This window comes from Oreochromis niloticus, linkage group LG14 (assembly GCF_001858045.2).
Source record: "Oreochromis niloticus isolate F11D_XX linkage group LG14, O_niloticus_UMD_NMBU, whole genome shotgun sequence".
Taxonomy (NCBI): Eukaryota; Metazoa; Chordata; class Actinopteri; order Cichliformes; family Cichlidae; genus Oreochromis; species Oreochromis niloticus.
In genome coordinates, this window is record NC_031979.2 from 17,185,998 (window position 1) to 17,201,607 (window position 15,610).

Genomic DNA, 15,610 nt, shown 5'->3' on the forward strand with positions numbered 1-15,610 from the left:
CAAACTGCTTGTTAAGTTTCGTGAAACTGGTTCAGTGTTGGATTTGCCAAAATGTGGATGCAAGAAAACTTTCATTAATGAAGAAACATCAGTGGCTGTCCTAGCTTCATTCAGCAAGAGCCCACAGCGTAGCACTCGCCGCATGTCACTGGAGAGTGGCATTAGTCGAACATCCCTCTGGCGGATATTAGCTACTCACAAATGGCACCCTTACAAACTCCAGCTACTGCAGCATCTCAACGAGGATGACCCAGATCGGCGCACAGAATTTGCAGAATGGGCAAAACAAAAATTGGAACAGGACCCTCAGTTCACACAGAAGATTTTGTTCAGTGATGAGGCAAACTTTTATGTGAATGGTGAAGTTAACAAACAAAACCACCGCTAGTGGTCTGACACTAACCCACATTGGATGGATCCCTCCAAGACTGTTGGAACAACAAAAGTGATGGTTTGGTGTGGTATATGGGGTACAACAATAGTGGGTCCATTCTTCATCAATGGAAACCTCAAGGCCACTGGATATTTGAAATTGCTACATGATGATGTGTTTCCCTCTTTATGCACTGAAGCTGGCACGTTCCCTGAGTTTTTCCAGCAAGATGGTGCACCACCACATTATGGGTGCCAGGTCCGAGCATTCCTAGATGAAGTTTCCTGGAAAGTGGATTGGTCGTCGTGGGCCAGTTGAATGGCCCCCAAGGTCTCCCGATCTGACCCCCTTAGACTTTTATCTTTGGGGTCATCTGAAGGCAATTGTCTATGGTGTGAAGATACGAGATGTGCAGCACCTGAAACTACGGATACTGGATGGCTGTGCTGGCATTTCTCCTGCGGTGTTGCTATCAGTGTGTGAAGAGTGGGAGAAGAGGGTTGCATTGACAATCCAACACAATGGGCAGCACATTGAACACATTTTATAAGTGGTCAGAAACGTGTAAATAACTCATGAAAGAATAAAGTTACGTTGAAACCAAGCACACCATTGTTTTTCTTGTGACATTACCAATAAGTTTGATGTGTCACATGGCCCTCTTCCTATTGAAAAAACAAAAGTTGTATCCAAGATGGCCGACTTCTAAATGGCCACCATGGTCACCACCCATCTTGAGGAGTTTCCCCCCTCACATATACTAATGTGCCACAAACAGGACTTAAATATCACCAACCATTCCCATTTTATTATGGTGTATCCATATAAATGGCCCACCCTGTAGAATAAAAGTAATAATGATGTCAAGTTAAACACTGAAGCAGCAAATTTGGAGAGTTTTTCATTGTTTTTCAGGTGATGCAGTCGCTGCGATTTGCTCTGCAGCCGGCTGTGGTCGACATCTCAGTCACATGGGATTTACCAAAGGAAGTGTCTGTCACTGTCCTCTCTCCACCAATCACAGCACTTTTCCAGGGTCAGAGGTCGCTGATTTATGCCCAGCTCACTGGACAGGTAGGAGCAGCACCTTCTCATGCTGTTGTTTAGATATTTGATGACAGTAAATAACGTGACTTCTAACCCTGTGATTCTGTGTCAGAGCTCAGAGGCAGCAGAGGGCTGTGTGACAGTGAAGTACAGCCTGGCAGGTCATCCCTCTGAGAACCAGCTGCACTTCAGTCTCAGACCTGCAGAGGACACTGGGTAAAACAGTTTAACACAAACGGCACACTTCTGTTTTGAAATGCGAGTCTTGAATTTAAAACAATATTTTCAGAAACATAACTCTACTTACCTCTGCTTACTAGAAAACAGTTAATAATACACAGACATAATGGTGTTTGTCTAGTTTTAAACATGTTTCACTTTTTCTAATCTTATTTTCTTGAATTAGGGGTATCATAATATCTAATAGTATATGATTACTGATCACAAACATTTAGACATGACAGAGTAATCTCAGTCCGCAGTTTGTGGGAAATCAAGGAGCCATTTTTTGACCTTAAGTCAAAACACTACTGTGCAACAATCTGACACTTTTACTGTAAAATGCATGAAGAGCAAACCGCTTGACCCACACAGGTACCTCTCCAACAGCAACTAATTTGTGCCCTCAGTGCCTCTTTTTGTAAAGCGTGACTGTCATAGTGTTTGCTTAGAGAAGAAAACATAGTCTGTCTGACCTTTAGAGGCAAATCTGTCAGAAGCAAAGAGAAATCTATACAGGATACTGTTAGGACTCCTTTAGCCTGATAACTGGGGTTAAGTAGAGAAAGACGAAGTACATCTGTCTGGACTATTGGTCACCATCCTCTGTCAATGTGAGTGATAGAAACAGAAACTATAGCACAAAGGTAACTGGTAACTTTATTCCATAAATCTTGAAAATATAGTCACTGGCAATACTTTTTCATCATCTTTTAAATGCATTTTTGGACTTTAATAACAAAATAACACCTACATTTTACAGTAAGATCAGTGCACTGTTATCTATGTTTATCAGATTCTCTTTAAAAATCTTTACATTTCGTTTTGCTTTCTTAACAATGTCTCCATGAAGCCCAGTGACACAAATCAATAGATCAAACTACAGTCATGTCTTAAAGACATCAATACCTTGGTAAACTCTAATTTCCTGCTTCTAAATTCAAACCAAACTGATGTTATTGTCTTTGATGCTAAAAAATCTTCAAAACATGGTGTCTGACCAGATATTTAATAGCCTTACTTTGAACTACAGCAACACTGTGAAGAATCCTGGAGTCAGTTTTGATCAGAATATCTCCTTTAATTGACATGTCAACCAAATATTTAGTACTATTTTCATTTATTTGTGCAATATGTCTAAAATTAGAAACATCCCATCTCAAAGTGATGATTAGTTAGTGAAAAAATTAGACCATTTATTGCTTAAGGTTGGACTATTGTAATTCATTATTATCAGGTCACTGGAAAAGCTCCACAATAAACCTTCAGTTAATCGAAAACACTGCAGCGAGAGTACTAACAGTACTAACAGTACTAACTCTCACTCTCTCTCTCATACTTTCTAAAGCGCACTCACACACACTCACACTCACACTGACTCCGTCTGCCTCCTTCTCACCCCCAAACAGTCTCAACAGATGATCGTCTCTCTGTGACCCTGGTTCTGCCAGAGGTTTATTCTTGTTTAAAGAGAACTTTTCCTTTCTCCGGTTGCCAAGTGTTTGCTCATGGGGAGCATCTGGTCATTATTTTTCTTTTCTCTAATATTATAGGGTTTTAAGCTTATATCCAAATTGAATTAAATTAACTGGCTAATTGCAAATGATAATAATTTATACTGCCTAGTGCCTATCAAAGTGACCTTGGTGATTTTTGCTGAGCTGCAGCCTTTCTTTACTATAACTCCTGTTAAAACTATTTTACTTATGTCTATATCCAAAACAAATACCACAACACTGAAGTCTAGGAAATGGGTCCAGCTTTCGTTTTAACTGAAGCACAGCTCAGGGATTTCTTAAGCTGATTTATTTTTTTTGTACTTCTCAAAGTCCAAAAAAAAAAAAAAAATGTTTCCAAAGTAACTTCAAATTTCAAACAGCCAGAAAAACCAAGCCCAGCTCAGTGAATACATGGGTTATTCCATTCAAAGTCAACATGGGACTTCTGCCTATCCGTCTACGATTTTCATAAAAATGTTCTGGTACAAAGTGTGGGCACATATGAGTGCTGTGAAATTTTCACTTCAAAAATGAAATACTACTCAAGATATGTTTCTTTGAAAAATGCTCTGTCAACCCTCTTTGGGGCTTTTTTTTTTTTTTTTTCTGACTCGCTTAACCTCAAAATGAATCAGGATCCGTTAATCTTGGATTCAGACATTAAAAATGTTTGAGTATGCTCTTTAATTTTACTTTCAAATTGGATCGAGCAAATACGACAGGTTGTACTACTAAAACAAAAATATCACCAGATTGTCCTGCCCAAATAGAATATGTGCATATTTTTCATTTGTGAGACCTGAGGGACTCCACTTCAAATCATCAAAGCTTTTTTCAGTGTTTTCCACTCGACCATCTGGAGACTCCGATATTCATGTTGTATTTTGAAGAGACAACCTACTGATTGTTTTTGTGCCATTACTTATCATCTTTGCTCAACATAACATAAAATTGAAAAGAAATAGCATTTTCTTCTATTTTGTTATTAAGAATATCATGTTAAAAAGTATTCATGCTTTATTTTGCAATATTGCCAGCACTCAAGACCTTTACTATTCATGTTTTCAATACTAAAGGTCTTTAGTGCTGGCATTTTTTTTTTTATGTATCTGTCTCAAATTACAGATCCTGATTTATTCCAATGGTATGAAAGTCCATTGAAAATTTCAGAAATTTCTCTTTGATAATTTTTGATTCATGCTCAAATATTACCTCAGATTTAAATGTGTGGGGAAATACGTCTGAAAGTAGGTTGATTTACCATTTAAAATAAACAGAAATGATTTGTGATGGACACTGATTTGATTTTGTATTTGTGCCAAAGTAATAGGGTCATGAAATGGTTGATGAATGAGAGAGCTCAATGTGTTATGACCGGAACCTTGCACATAAAAAAAAATTGAATTTCTTTATAAACTTCTGATAACAACTGTACAAAGCTCTTTGTTTTCTGCAAAAATTCTTTCAAAACAAGTGGACTTTAACCCCATGAGTCAGTGCTCCTGAAAACATGCATACAATAATATTGTTAATAATCAACTACCAATGTAATCAACGTTTGACTCACTTCCAGCTTATCGTAGCTTTCCTTGATTTCAGCAACTTCTGTGCTGCAGCCTGAGCTTTTCTAAACTTGTTATGATCAAATTAAGGTTACTGTGTGGAGTATTTTGCTACAGCTACTTATCTGACTCAAAGGTACAGACTCCTTTCCCGCAACAAAGCAGCAAAGTTAGAGTGACACTGAGACTAAGATACACAGATGTGTATCTTAGTCTCAGATACACCCTATTTGTGTGTAAATCTTTTTGTTGTTTTCAAGTGATGAAAAGGAAATGGATGGAAAGGAAATTATTGTGGTTTTGTGCCTTCTTGTCTGCAGGCTAACAGTCCACAGGTTGGGTGCTCGGGCTCTGATTCGCTCCCTGGAGATGCAGGAGAGAGAGAACAGAGGACAGCAAGATGGAGGAGTGAAGGAGAAGGTGGTGAAGCTCAGTGTCCAATCAGGAGTGAGCAGTTCTTTCACTGCCTTCATTGCTGTCAACAAAGACAACAGCGAAATGATTCAAGGACCTCTTGTGCGCAGAAATATTCCAACACCCGGTGAGTTTATTTCAAAAGAAAAAATAAAACTCTGTCAGCCATAGACTGAAGATGAAGATAGACTTGAATTAAGGGGTACAATGATATATTGAAAAGAAGACTATAAGAGTCACAGGATCCAGACATTACAAATATAAAGAAAAGTTGGTTAAGGCAAAAACTAAGATTCAGTAGCAAAAAAATGATGCAAGGAATCAAGATATCAAGATGGATGTTAACACCACGGACCCACACAGCGTTCGAACACAATTAAATTGTCTTTATTGTACAGCTTTTACACACACACACAATATTTCCTCCTCTGCAACTTGACCACCAGTCTTCCTGTTCGGCACCTTATGTTTCCCAAAAGCTTGCAGCTGGCCCTCTCTCTGCTAGTCCCCAGCATAACTAAAAACGTGAGAGTGTTCGTGAGCTTAATTCCCTCCACCTGGACCTCAGTCTCCCTGGGACTGGCCCTGGAGTCCGCTGCACCACCCTTCCACTGCAGCGGAGCCATAGACCACACACCTGCCACACAACCCCAATGCCTGACTGAGGCCTGGGCCGCATCTGGCTCCCCCTGTGTAAACGGAAGAGGAAATTGTCCATGACCATCTCTGGCCTATGGTCCACCTTGAACCTAAAGGGCTGTAAAGTCAGGTACCACCGAGTGATCCAGGCGTTTACATCCTTGATGCAGTGGAGCCACTGTAGCGGGGCGTGGTCTGAGCAGAGTGCGAACGAGTGTCCCAGGAGGTAATAATGAAGGGAATTGACAGCCCACCGGATCACCAGACACTCGTTCTCCACCATGCTGTATTTTGCTTCCGGCTGATGTAGAGGACAAGGCGGTTAACCCGTCTTACCTGCTGGGACAAAGCATCCCCCAGCCTTCTGTTCGAGGCATCTGTCTGCAGGATGAAAGGGATGGAAAAGTTTGTGGAGGAGTGGCTCCCCACAGAGAGCCTTTTTCACCTGCACAAATGCTGCTTGGCACTGCTCCACCCACTGGACCAGATCTGCGGCACCCTTTCAGGTGAGATCTGTCAAAGGGCTGAAACTAGGCATGAACTGGTTATGGTACCCCACCAGGCCCAGGAACTGCCTCACCTCCTTTTAGGTCTTGGGGCGCGGGGAGGATACAATGGCAGTTGTCTTCTCCATCTGTGTACGCGCCTGCCCACTCCCCAAGTGGTAACCCAGATACTGTACTTCCCTCCATCCAAATGCGCATTTCTTAGGGTTTTCCCTGAGCCCTGCCTGCCGCAGAGTCTCCAGGACCGCAACCACCTGCTGCACATGCTCCGCCCAGGTGTTACTGTGGATGATAACATCATATAGGTAGGTGGCAGCAGCGTGAGGCCGCCCCACCCAGTCCATGGGGGACTGGAAAGTGGTTGGGGCTTTGAGCAAGCCGAACAAAAGTGTGAAGAATTGGTACAAACCATACACAGTGGAGAAGGCTGTTTTTTGTTTGTTTTTTTCCCCCTTAAACTCTGCAGACAAGGGAACGTGCCAGTAGCCCTTGGTTAAATCTAGCATCGTGCAAAATTTGGCAGTGCCTAACTCATCCAGAAGCTCGTCGACCCGGGCCATAGGATAGGCCTCAAACCGTGACATTTCGTACGTTATGTGCCGTGCGACTTTTCTATTAACCCCATTTTCAGCATCTCAGTGGCTTTTAAGCACCAACAACTGGGTGTGTTCCTCCTCTGTGTGAGTGTCACAGCTCACTCGTTCAATGATACAAAGTACGGGTAGGGCCACACGGCTTTAGGGCACACCAAGTGACCATCGATTACTATCTTGGTCAAAGGCTGAGCGTAGGGTGTCATCACGAGACTGCTCCAGTGGAAAATCTTCTGTGGGGCGAATGAATCCCTCACTGGGCCTCATGAAAAGGACCCACCACTTCTTCTCCCCAGGAGTCGGTGTTGGACAACCCCGCGTCACCACTTAGCACCACGCAGACACTACAAGCTACTACTGGTCGTGATCACATCCTGACATACTGGCCCAAAAGTTTATTAAATCCCAGCCAATTCATCCCCAAAGTCAAGGATGCGACAGGTGCCAACTAACTGCAGCCTTTATTCTATGTGTGTTCCCCTTAAATTAAATACGCAGCGGCACTATGGGATATTTGTGGATGTCCCCATGCACACATCTAACCTTCACCCGCTCCGCCTCCAACAATGTGCAAGGGCAAACCAGGGTTTGGTGGAGCAGAGTCTGCATGTGGCCCACGTCCACCAAAGCCTGGCGTATACCCCCTTGACACCTTACCGGAATGTTGTATGTCCCTCCTGGACCAGGGGAGGGTGCCAGAACCCCTGCGATGTGAAACGCCTGTTTTGTCAGCATGTGCGCCTCCCCCTCCGATAGCCCAGGCCACCTAGCTGCTTCATCGTGCAGCTTCCGGGCTCACGTGAACGGCTGATCCTCCCCGTCATCCGACTGGCCTGAAACTGCCGGCGGTGATGTCCTCAAAGTTGCCTCTCAAAGCAGGCGGAAGGCTCAGAGCCGCTGTCTGGCCCTGTCGTCACAGTAGTGACTGCCACCACTGTGGCCCAGAAGATTTCCAAGAACATCTGGGGAGTCATCATCACGGATCACAGCATTTGATCACACATGCCTCCTCTTCGGCAACTTGACCACCGAGCTTCCTGTTCAGCACTTTGTTTCCCAGCGTAGCTTGCAGCGGTTTTTAAAATTTTGTTTAGTATGTAAATCAATGCCAATGTGTGCTCAAGCAGCCATGGGTAATTAAAAGCATGAAATCTGGCTTTTAAAGGATAATAAACAAGTGCTATAAATGCTGCAGCGACCAATAAGACTAAGCTTTACTGGCAGACACATTTGGGAGGTGAGAGTAATAAGTTCTGAAACGCCACAGTATCGTATCACATCACAAATACTGTTTGTAGTGTTTGTGTTATATTTCTACTTCCCTAAAATAACATCAAGTTCTTTTTAACAAATTCTTATGAAATATTTGACTTTTTATTTTTTTTAACATCCTAGGTGTCTTCGGCATGGCACAGTGTTCAGCAGGATTTATGAGTAAGTAGAAGTTGAATATCAGTATAACACACATCTGCACATCTATGCATTTCTAACAATAAATAGAAACAAGCCAAAATATTTCTGTTTTTACTTATTCAGAATGTTTTGTTATATTTGGAATATTAGTGAACATCTTTTATACTTACTCCAGTGCCTCACAGGTAGTATTGTAATATTATAATCCAGTAGTAGTTCATTCTATCTCCCATGAAAACAGAAAAACCAGATTAAACACATTAAGATCTTATATACTTTAAATAATGCTAGTATTGTTGAAGTATTTGTATTATTTTTCTGTATAACCAAACAATGTAAATAAGTCAGTACTCAACTTTTTATGCAGTTGTTGACCTAATGTGTTTCATCTCGTCTTCATGGGAGTTTACACTTCAAAATAACGGTGAACATCTTTTACACTTTAAATATGACTTATAATATGAGAAGAGATATTTTACTGTTATTTTATCATTACATCATACCTGTGAGGCACTGCAGTAATATCAGAATTTGATTATTTTACTAGTTCAGTTATTTATTATTGTTGGCTAATCCTCTAGGTTTTTTTTATTATTATAACCTGGTGAGGTGAGGCTGAGTGATTTTTGTGGCACACGGTGCTTGATGCAGAATGACCACAAAATGAGATAAAAATTAACTGGAAAAAAAAATCTAAACGCTAGAGAACAAATTGGAATTAACGAGTTGTATAAACCAAGGTGTTGAGCAAGAGGTATAAATACAGCAGGAATCAATCAGACAACAGGATGCAGGTGAGGAAACTTTACTGGTAAACATGTCAGGAACATTACGACATGAAAACAGAATAACCAGACTGAACAGATAGACATTGTATATATTTTGAACACTGTTTATACTGTTTGTTGCATTGGTATGTCAGCCCATGAATGTTAAAAAGTAAGAAATTAAATGTCTGGACCTATTCGTTTGTTTACATAATAGGGAAGATGGCCAGGCCAATGTGTGCTCCAGTGCCCATGAGTAAGTCAAAAGTGAATGACAATACACCACATATTTGTGCATTTTTTTTTTTTTTTTTTTAAAGACTAAGTTGTTAACTTTTTTGAAATGTTAGATGTGCAAAACTGTATGCAAACAGTTGCAATATTTGCTTGGATAACATTTGTAATGGGCTGTGTCCCAAAGTGAAGGCTTTTATCTGATAACTTCAGTCTGTTTAAGGTTGATTTATACATTTTTAAAGCAGTGTTGTTCAAACTGTTGTAATCATTCACCCTGATTTTTTTTTTTCTTTTTTTTTTTTTTTTGTAAATATAGTGTGCATGGCTGCTGCTCCATCCGCTATTAGTAAGTAAAAGCTAAGTGACCACACACACACACACACACACACACACACACACACACACACACACATATATATATTTCTGAGAATAAAAGCAAAGAAACCAACATATTTGTATTTGAACTTATTTGAAATGTTAAATGTCAAACATTAACTTTACAGTTGCTGCAGTATTTGTTTTGACAGTTGTTGTAATTGGCTGATTCCTTAGTCAGCAATTAAAGACATGCAAGCTTTTACTTGTAGTAGAATTTATGACAAGCTGCAAGTCACTATAATGACCTCAGAAGCTTTACTTAACTTACTGATCTAAACAGCAAATGAAATGTCTAACTTTCACAACATTTTCATGCCAGCATCATAATCTAGCTGTGATTCCTTCCATGTGAAACAGATTTTTCTGAATTAGTAAATAATTAGAAATGTAACTTATTAAAATGTGGCCCTATTAATACTGTGACAGATACCATCACTTTGTGAAATTCAGAGAAGGCCATATGTGTATGTTTGGCTCCTTTAACAAAGCAGTGATTTCTTCTTCACTGCACAAAAGAGTAAAAACAATGAAAAAGATCATGTAATAAGTGAATGTGTCCAAAATTGAATGATTAAATGTAGGTGATGTTTATCGGCATTTAGATTTAAATACAGTTTAAATATTTTAGTAATATTTTAACTTGCTGTGAGACTCTCCGAAGACGAAAACTTAGTATGATGTGGAGACATCACATGTTAACATGAAATATTAACCTGATTTTCTCATGGTAATTTGCTTTCCTTGAAGATAAAGACTGATGAATGTGAATAAAAGACTACAATGATACATTTAAGAGCAGAATATCTGAGTCATGTTCAGATGATCCAAAAGCAAAAAGTGCGATTGACTTTAAAATATTTGTTACAAGAAATCAAGATTCTAATTAGAAAGGTGACGATGATATACACTTAAATACTTTTATACTATTTGTTTTGTATTTGTATATCAACAAGTCAGTAATTTAGTGTTCCTTAGTACATTTCACAAGAATTTGGTGACTCTTTTGTGTGCGTGTGCGTTAAATTCTTTCTTTCTGTTTTACATTATAGTGTGTGACTCCGTGGCAATGTGTGACACAATTACCCAGAGTAAGTAGAACCTAAATGACACATTTAAACATCTATGTAAATGTGTAGATGTGTGTATCTGTACATGTGGGAAAAAATCCCCCATCATGTTCTTTTTTTTTTTTGTCTTTTTTTTTTTAAAAACTTATTTCACATGTGAAATATGCAGTACTGTATGTACAAGGCCATTATTAGTGTCCGTTATAATGGGCTGTATCTTTAAACAGAAAGTGAAGGTTGAGTTAGGTTATGTTAGGTTAGGTTATGTATGTATGTATGTATGTATGTATGTAGTCACTAATAACCTCAGAAGGAAGAAAGTTGATATTTCTTGTTAAATAATTTAAATGTAATGTGTTCGTCTCATGCCATCTACTTTTCTTTTATGATTTTAACCTTGTGATGTAGGGTCTAGCTTTGGAGGAGGAGTTTTACATGACATTGGTAAGTAAAACACAAATATATAGGCATTTCTATTCATACGGTACTAATCACATTGTGTGGTCCTTCATATGTGTATAAGTAACATATGTATGTAGAGAAATATGTCTCAAAAGGGTTGCAAATGCATATCGGATGTACAGATGTATGCGTTTCAAAAATATTTTAGGTGAGGTCAGATTGCTTCGTTTTTCTGTGAGTTCAAGCTGCTGTGAGTCTTCAAAAGTCACACCCAAGTCATTGTACACACTTGTAGAGCTTGGTTTAGGCTTATGGGTCAACCCTTTTGAACACATTTTTCTCCATACATATGCATCAGTTAGAGGAGCAAACAAGCAATAAAAAGAGTAAATACAGAAAAAACAATTTTAATAAATGTAAGAATCCATATTTTGTACTTGTAAATTAGGCATTTCTGTGAATACACAAACAGTTAGACACAGAGGAAATTATGTGAGCTGTTACATGTAGGAGTTGGTTTGGTGGTCCAGAACATCATGTATGTCAGGGTTTGTTTGTCCCTCTGAAAATTATTATTTTCTTAATGTGTGTGAACCCATCAGTTATAATTTGCTGGGTTACAATAAAATAAAAAAACATGGACTTTCTTGGTAGACATGAAGGGAATTAAACATTGAGTGGAAGTGACTGTACAATGTTTAGTTCAGTTGCTTAGATAATGAGATCCAGTTTTCTGCCACTGAGTAATTAGTTTTCTATTCCAATAAATCAGATCAAAACAATTGAATATATGGGCCATATATTTTCTCTGTTAAGCATGTGAACGGCATACTTTACATCATAATTTATCAAGCTTTCAACTCACTTACTTTCAGATGGTATTAATTAAAACCTCGGTAATTGATGGCGTGTTATTGCCAGCTTTTATTTTTCTTTAATAAGTTCACACTGTTGAAAACATTTTATTTGTGATGTCGATCTCAAATAAATGTTTATTTGTTGCATAGTTTACAAGAAGGTGGTTTATGCACTAGTTTATAGAGTTCTGTCTTCTCATTTAGCACCATAATCACGTCCAGTTTGTATTTCATCTTTGGTTTTCCAGCTGCTGCCCCCGAGCAGCCACCCAGAGACCCTTTGCTGCACTTAGTCTCCCTGCAGGGGGCGTCTGGCTGCTGGCTGCTTGATCCAGCTCTGGCTACTGCACTGGGAAAGACCAACGAGGAGGTGGAAAAGTCAAAGCCTGAAAAGGTGGACTGATTTCAGTTTAAATAATAACAAACAAAATGATAATATTAGTTATTGTAAATCGGATGCTTCATGCTTCATGCTCCATGATTTGAACAGAAACACATGATGTAATTAAAAACATAACAAAAAAAAAGACAATGAGGTGAAACTAAATGTAGGCCTGACTCACGGCTTGAAAATAAACATCTGTATATCAGAAGCTAAAACACTGGTGGTAATCACACATCTAGACAGAAATCCCTTTGGGATTACATCAGGAATAGCATCCAGTGTAATAATCTGCCAAATCGAATATGCAGAGGTACACACCTTGGTGACCCCTTGTGACTAGTAAGCAGCCAGAAATATCTAATACTACTGGTTGTAGAAAGTAAAATCATGTAGGATATTTTTTTTTCTTTGTGTGTCCTCTCTGTTTTATTTTATTGTCTATTATTCTGGTGAATTAGGCCAACAGTGAAGTGTGGGCCACCATTCTGGCTCTGCTCTGGCTTCATGGTTTCAAGATGGATGCAAAGGACGAGTGGGAGCTTCTGGCTATGAAGGCTGCCTCATGGCTCCGTGCTCAGAATGGTAGTAGCAATGACAATAACAGAAAAATGCTTTAAAAAATTGTTTCATGCTACAATCTGCTTTCTCTTCCCCCCACATTCATTCCTTTAATGTCTGTTTTGTGTTTTCAGCACCGTATGTGACAGAGTGTGTGGATGCTGGGAATGTCCTGTTGGGTTGCAGCGTGAAGAAAGAAGCTCTGGGCCTCTGAGGGTTTTCTGAAAGTGGATTGGTGAACAGAAGCATTTCTACTTACACCATACTGCATTTGACTCTGTGTTGCTTTGTGAAATCTAACATTTTATAATTGTTATAAAAACAGAATTGTTGTTTGGTTATAAAATGTTATTTTACATTTGAGCCCAATTTGACTTTAATGTTCAGAATTATCTGAAAACCCATAATACACAGTAAAGATTAGACATCTACTGTGTGTGTAGGTGTGTGTGTGTGTGTGTCCATTCTTTTTCTCTCCCACTAGATGGTGATAATGTGCATACTTGGTTACTTTTGACTTGTTTCACAAACCAAAGCCAATTTCAACCATTCCACTTCCTTCAGTTCAGGATGCTCGTGAGATACTTTTAACAACGGGAAAAATTAAGGAAAGTCAGTGAAGATGTAGGAAGGAGAATTTTAGATTTGGATAAACTAAACAACTGCAAACTGTGATTATCAGTTTGAAAAAATGCATGTATGAAAAAGTTATTTGGATGTTCATCCTGATAGGACGTTCAGGAACACCCAAGCATCCCAACTCATCAGCAGTACGTACACTAACGGTGTTTTGATCACATTTAAATTTAATAAGTACTTTTTAATTATTCTGTGGAGTTGAGGATGGCAAACAGATTTTTCTGTGTAAGAAAAAATGTACAGCTGGTGATGAAAAAGCAGGCATCACAAGCAATTCTTAAAAAAAAATACTGCTGCAATGTTAATTAACGGAGTACAACTAAGACATATTTACTGTTGTGCAACATTGATAAACTGGTTGTTGACAAAGACTTGCAATGGTTTGGAGCTGGAGCTTCCCTCGCAGTTTTCTTTACCTTCACAAGTCAGGTTAATACTTCCTGATGTATGTAAACAAAATGTAAAATTTAACAAGTTAAAGTGTAGATACATTTAAAATCTTTAAACATGTGTCTGTTTCTCACACTCACTTGATCCTTTTCCTACTGTCAATATGTGTTAAAGTGCTCAGAGCTCAAGTGGGACTTAGCAGTTCACACCAGTTAACCAAATATTCTGTGTGAGGATGCTGGAGTACTCGGAAACAACATGCAAATTTCTTAGTTATTGGTGCGAGGTGACAGTGTTAAACATCACATCAACATGCTGCCCGAAATACAGACAAACGTCTGGAAATCAACTCACAGGAAAGTCCAGATGAGGATCCAGTTTCTCTTACTTGATCTGAAAAGTGATCCCTAATAAAACAGCTCAAGTACCTCATCTCTTTGCAGCTTGTCTAATGTGGCTTGAATACTTTTGAGACATACCTAGACTACTATCACAATAATTAAGTTTTTTCATGACTTATTTGTTACAGAAGTTGTTCTCTATTTGCTTGTTTGTCCTACCAAACACATCATCCAAGAAATAAAGCAGAAGAATATTGACTAATAGATTTCTTATTTAAATATCTACCAACACAAAAAGTATTCACAAGTTTAATTCATTTTTCCTCATTAGCTATATTGTATAATTTCAATTATACAAAGTAAATCTTAAGAATTTACTGCATACATAATCATTCTGTGGTAAAGACTGCTCGTCACATCTGCCTTGGACTTTCTGTCAATCTGTAAAATCTGATAGAAATGAACGCTGGGATGTGCATGGGAGTCACTTTATGGAGCTGTTGACCTCATCCCTTATTTCACTACAGAAACAAACCCGCCTAAACACCCTAAACACACTGTGGATATGCAATGTGAATAACATTTTTAAAATGTAAAAAAATAAGAATAAGTAATAAAGGCTTAAATGCGGGAATACAAACATATTGTGTGACGTGGATCATTATTAATGTCAGTACTATCTATCCATCTGGTTCAACCTAACACAGCACATGAAAAATCTACCAGAAACAGTTAATCCTGTTGATTAAATGTTATTGTTACATCCAATCACCTTTTGGCCTCTTCATGAAAGAGCTGCTCTCTCTGTATTCCATGTTTGCCACACCTGAACAGCTGCTCATTTGTGTACATCCATATCTAGCTCCAGCAGCAACACTGGGCTCTGTGTTTTGTGGTTGCAGGATTAGTGCTGGTCAGTGTGAGCTTGACGTCATCTTGGAAAGTGAAACATGGTTAACCTGTGGAATCTGTCCTACTGTGGTCAGACTTGCTTATATGTTAGTGGAAGATTAGCATAGTTCTTTGCCATTTTACTTATGTGAGTTTGCTCCTGTTTTGTGGACAGCCAGAGAGATTAGGCAATGTGTTTGTGTATCAGCCCTCTGAGATGTCACTAGTTCCTGCCTAACTGGCTTCAGGGGTATTTCGGCAGACACATCTGGGTTACACAAACAAAGTTCAACAGCCTCAAATTTCATTTGAGGCTGGAGGTTAAACTGGCCTTAAAACTTTTTTTTTTTTTTTAGCATTTATTTTTAAGCTATGTCTTTCCAGACATCTTTTTGACGTACTATTTTTATTTTTTTATGTTGACAACAGGAAA

General features: G+C 38.9%; 1 protein-coding gene across 2 annotated transcripts in view; it reads left to right on the top strand.

Moving 5' to 3' along the window:
* The window catches only part of LOC100702702 (von Willebrand factor A domain-containing protein 5A), a 221,118-nt gene extending 206,574 nt beyond the window's left edge, over positions 1-14,544 (top strand). For both annotated transcript variants that reach the window (XM_025898007.1, XM_019367361.2), the window contains 11 exons: positions 1,289-1,447; positions 1,533-1,636; positions 5,021-5,241; positions 8,248-8,286; positions 9,250-9,288; positions 9,586-9,615; positions 10,697-10,735; positions 11,123-11,158; positions 12,222-12,367; positions 12,817-12,940; positions 13,051-14,544. In XM_025898007.1, coding sequence (XP_025753792.1) covers positions 1,289-1,447; positions 1,533-1,636; positions 5,021-5,241; positions 8,248-8,286; positions 9,250-9,288; positions 9,586-9,615; positions 10,697-10,735; positions 11,123-11,158; positions 12,222-12,367; positions 12,817-12,940; positions 13,051-13,130 — 1,017 coding nt within the window. In that variant the 3' untranslated portion in view covers positions 13,131-14,544. The remainder of the gene's footprint in view (positions 1-1,288; positions 1,448-1,532; positions 1,637-5,020; positions 5,242-8,247; positions 8,287-9,249; positions 9,289-9,585; positions 9,616-10,696; positions 10,736-11,122; positions 11,159-12,221; positions 12,368-12,816; positions 12,941-13,050) is intronic.
* The last annotated feature ends 1,066 nt before the right edge of the window (positions 14,545-15,610 follow it).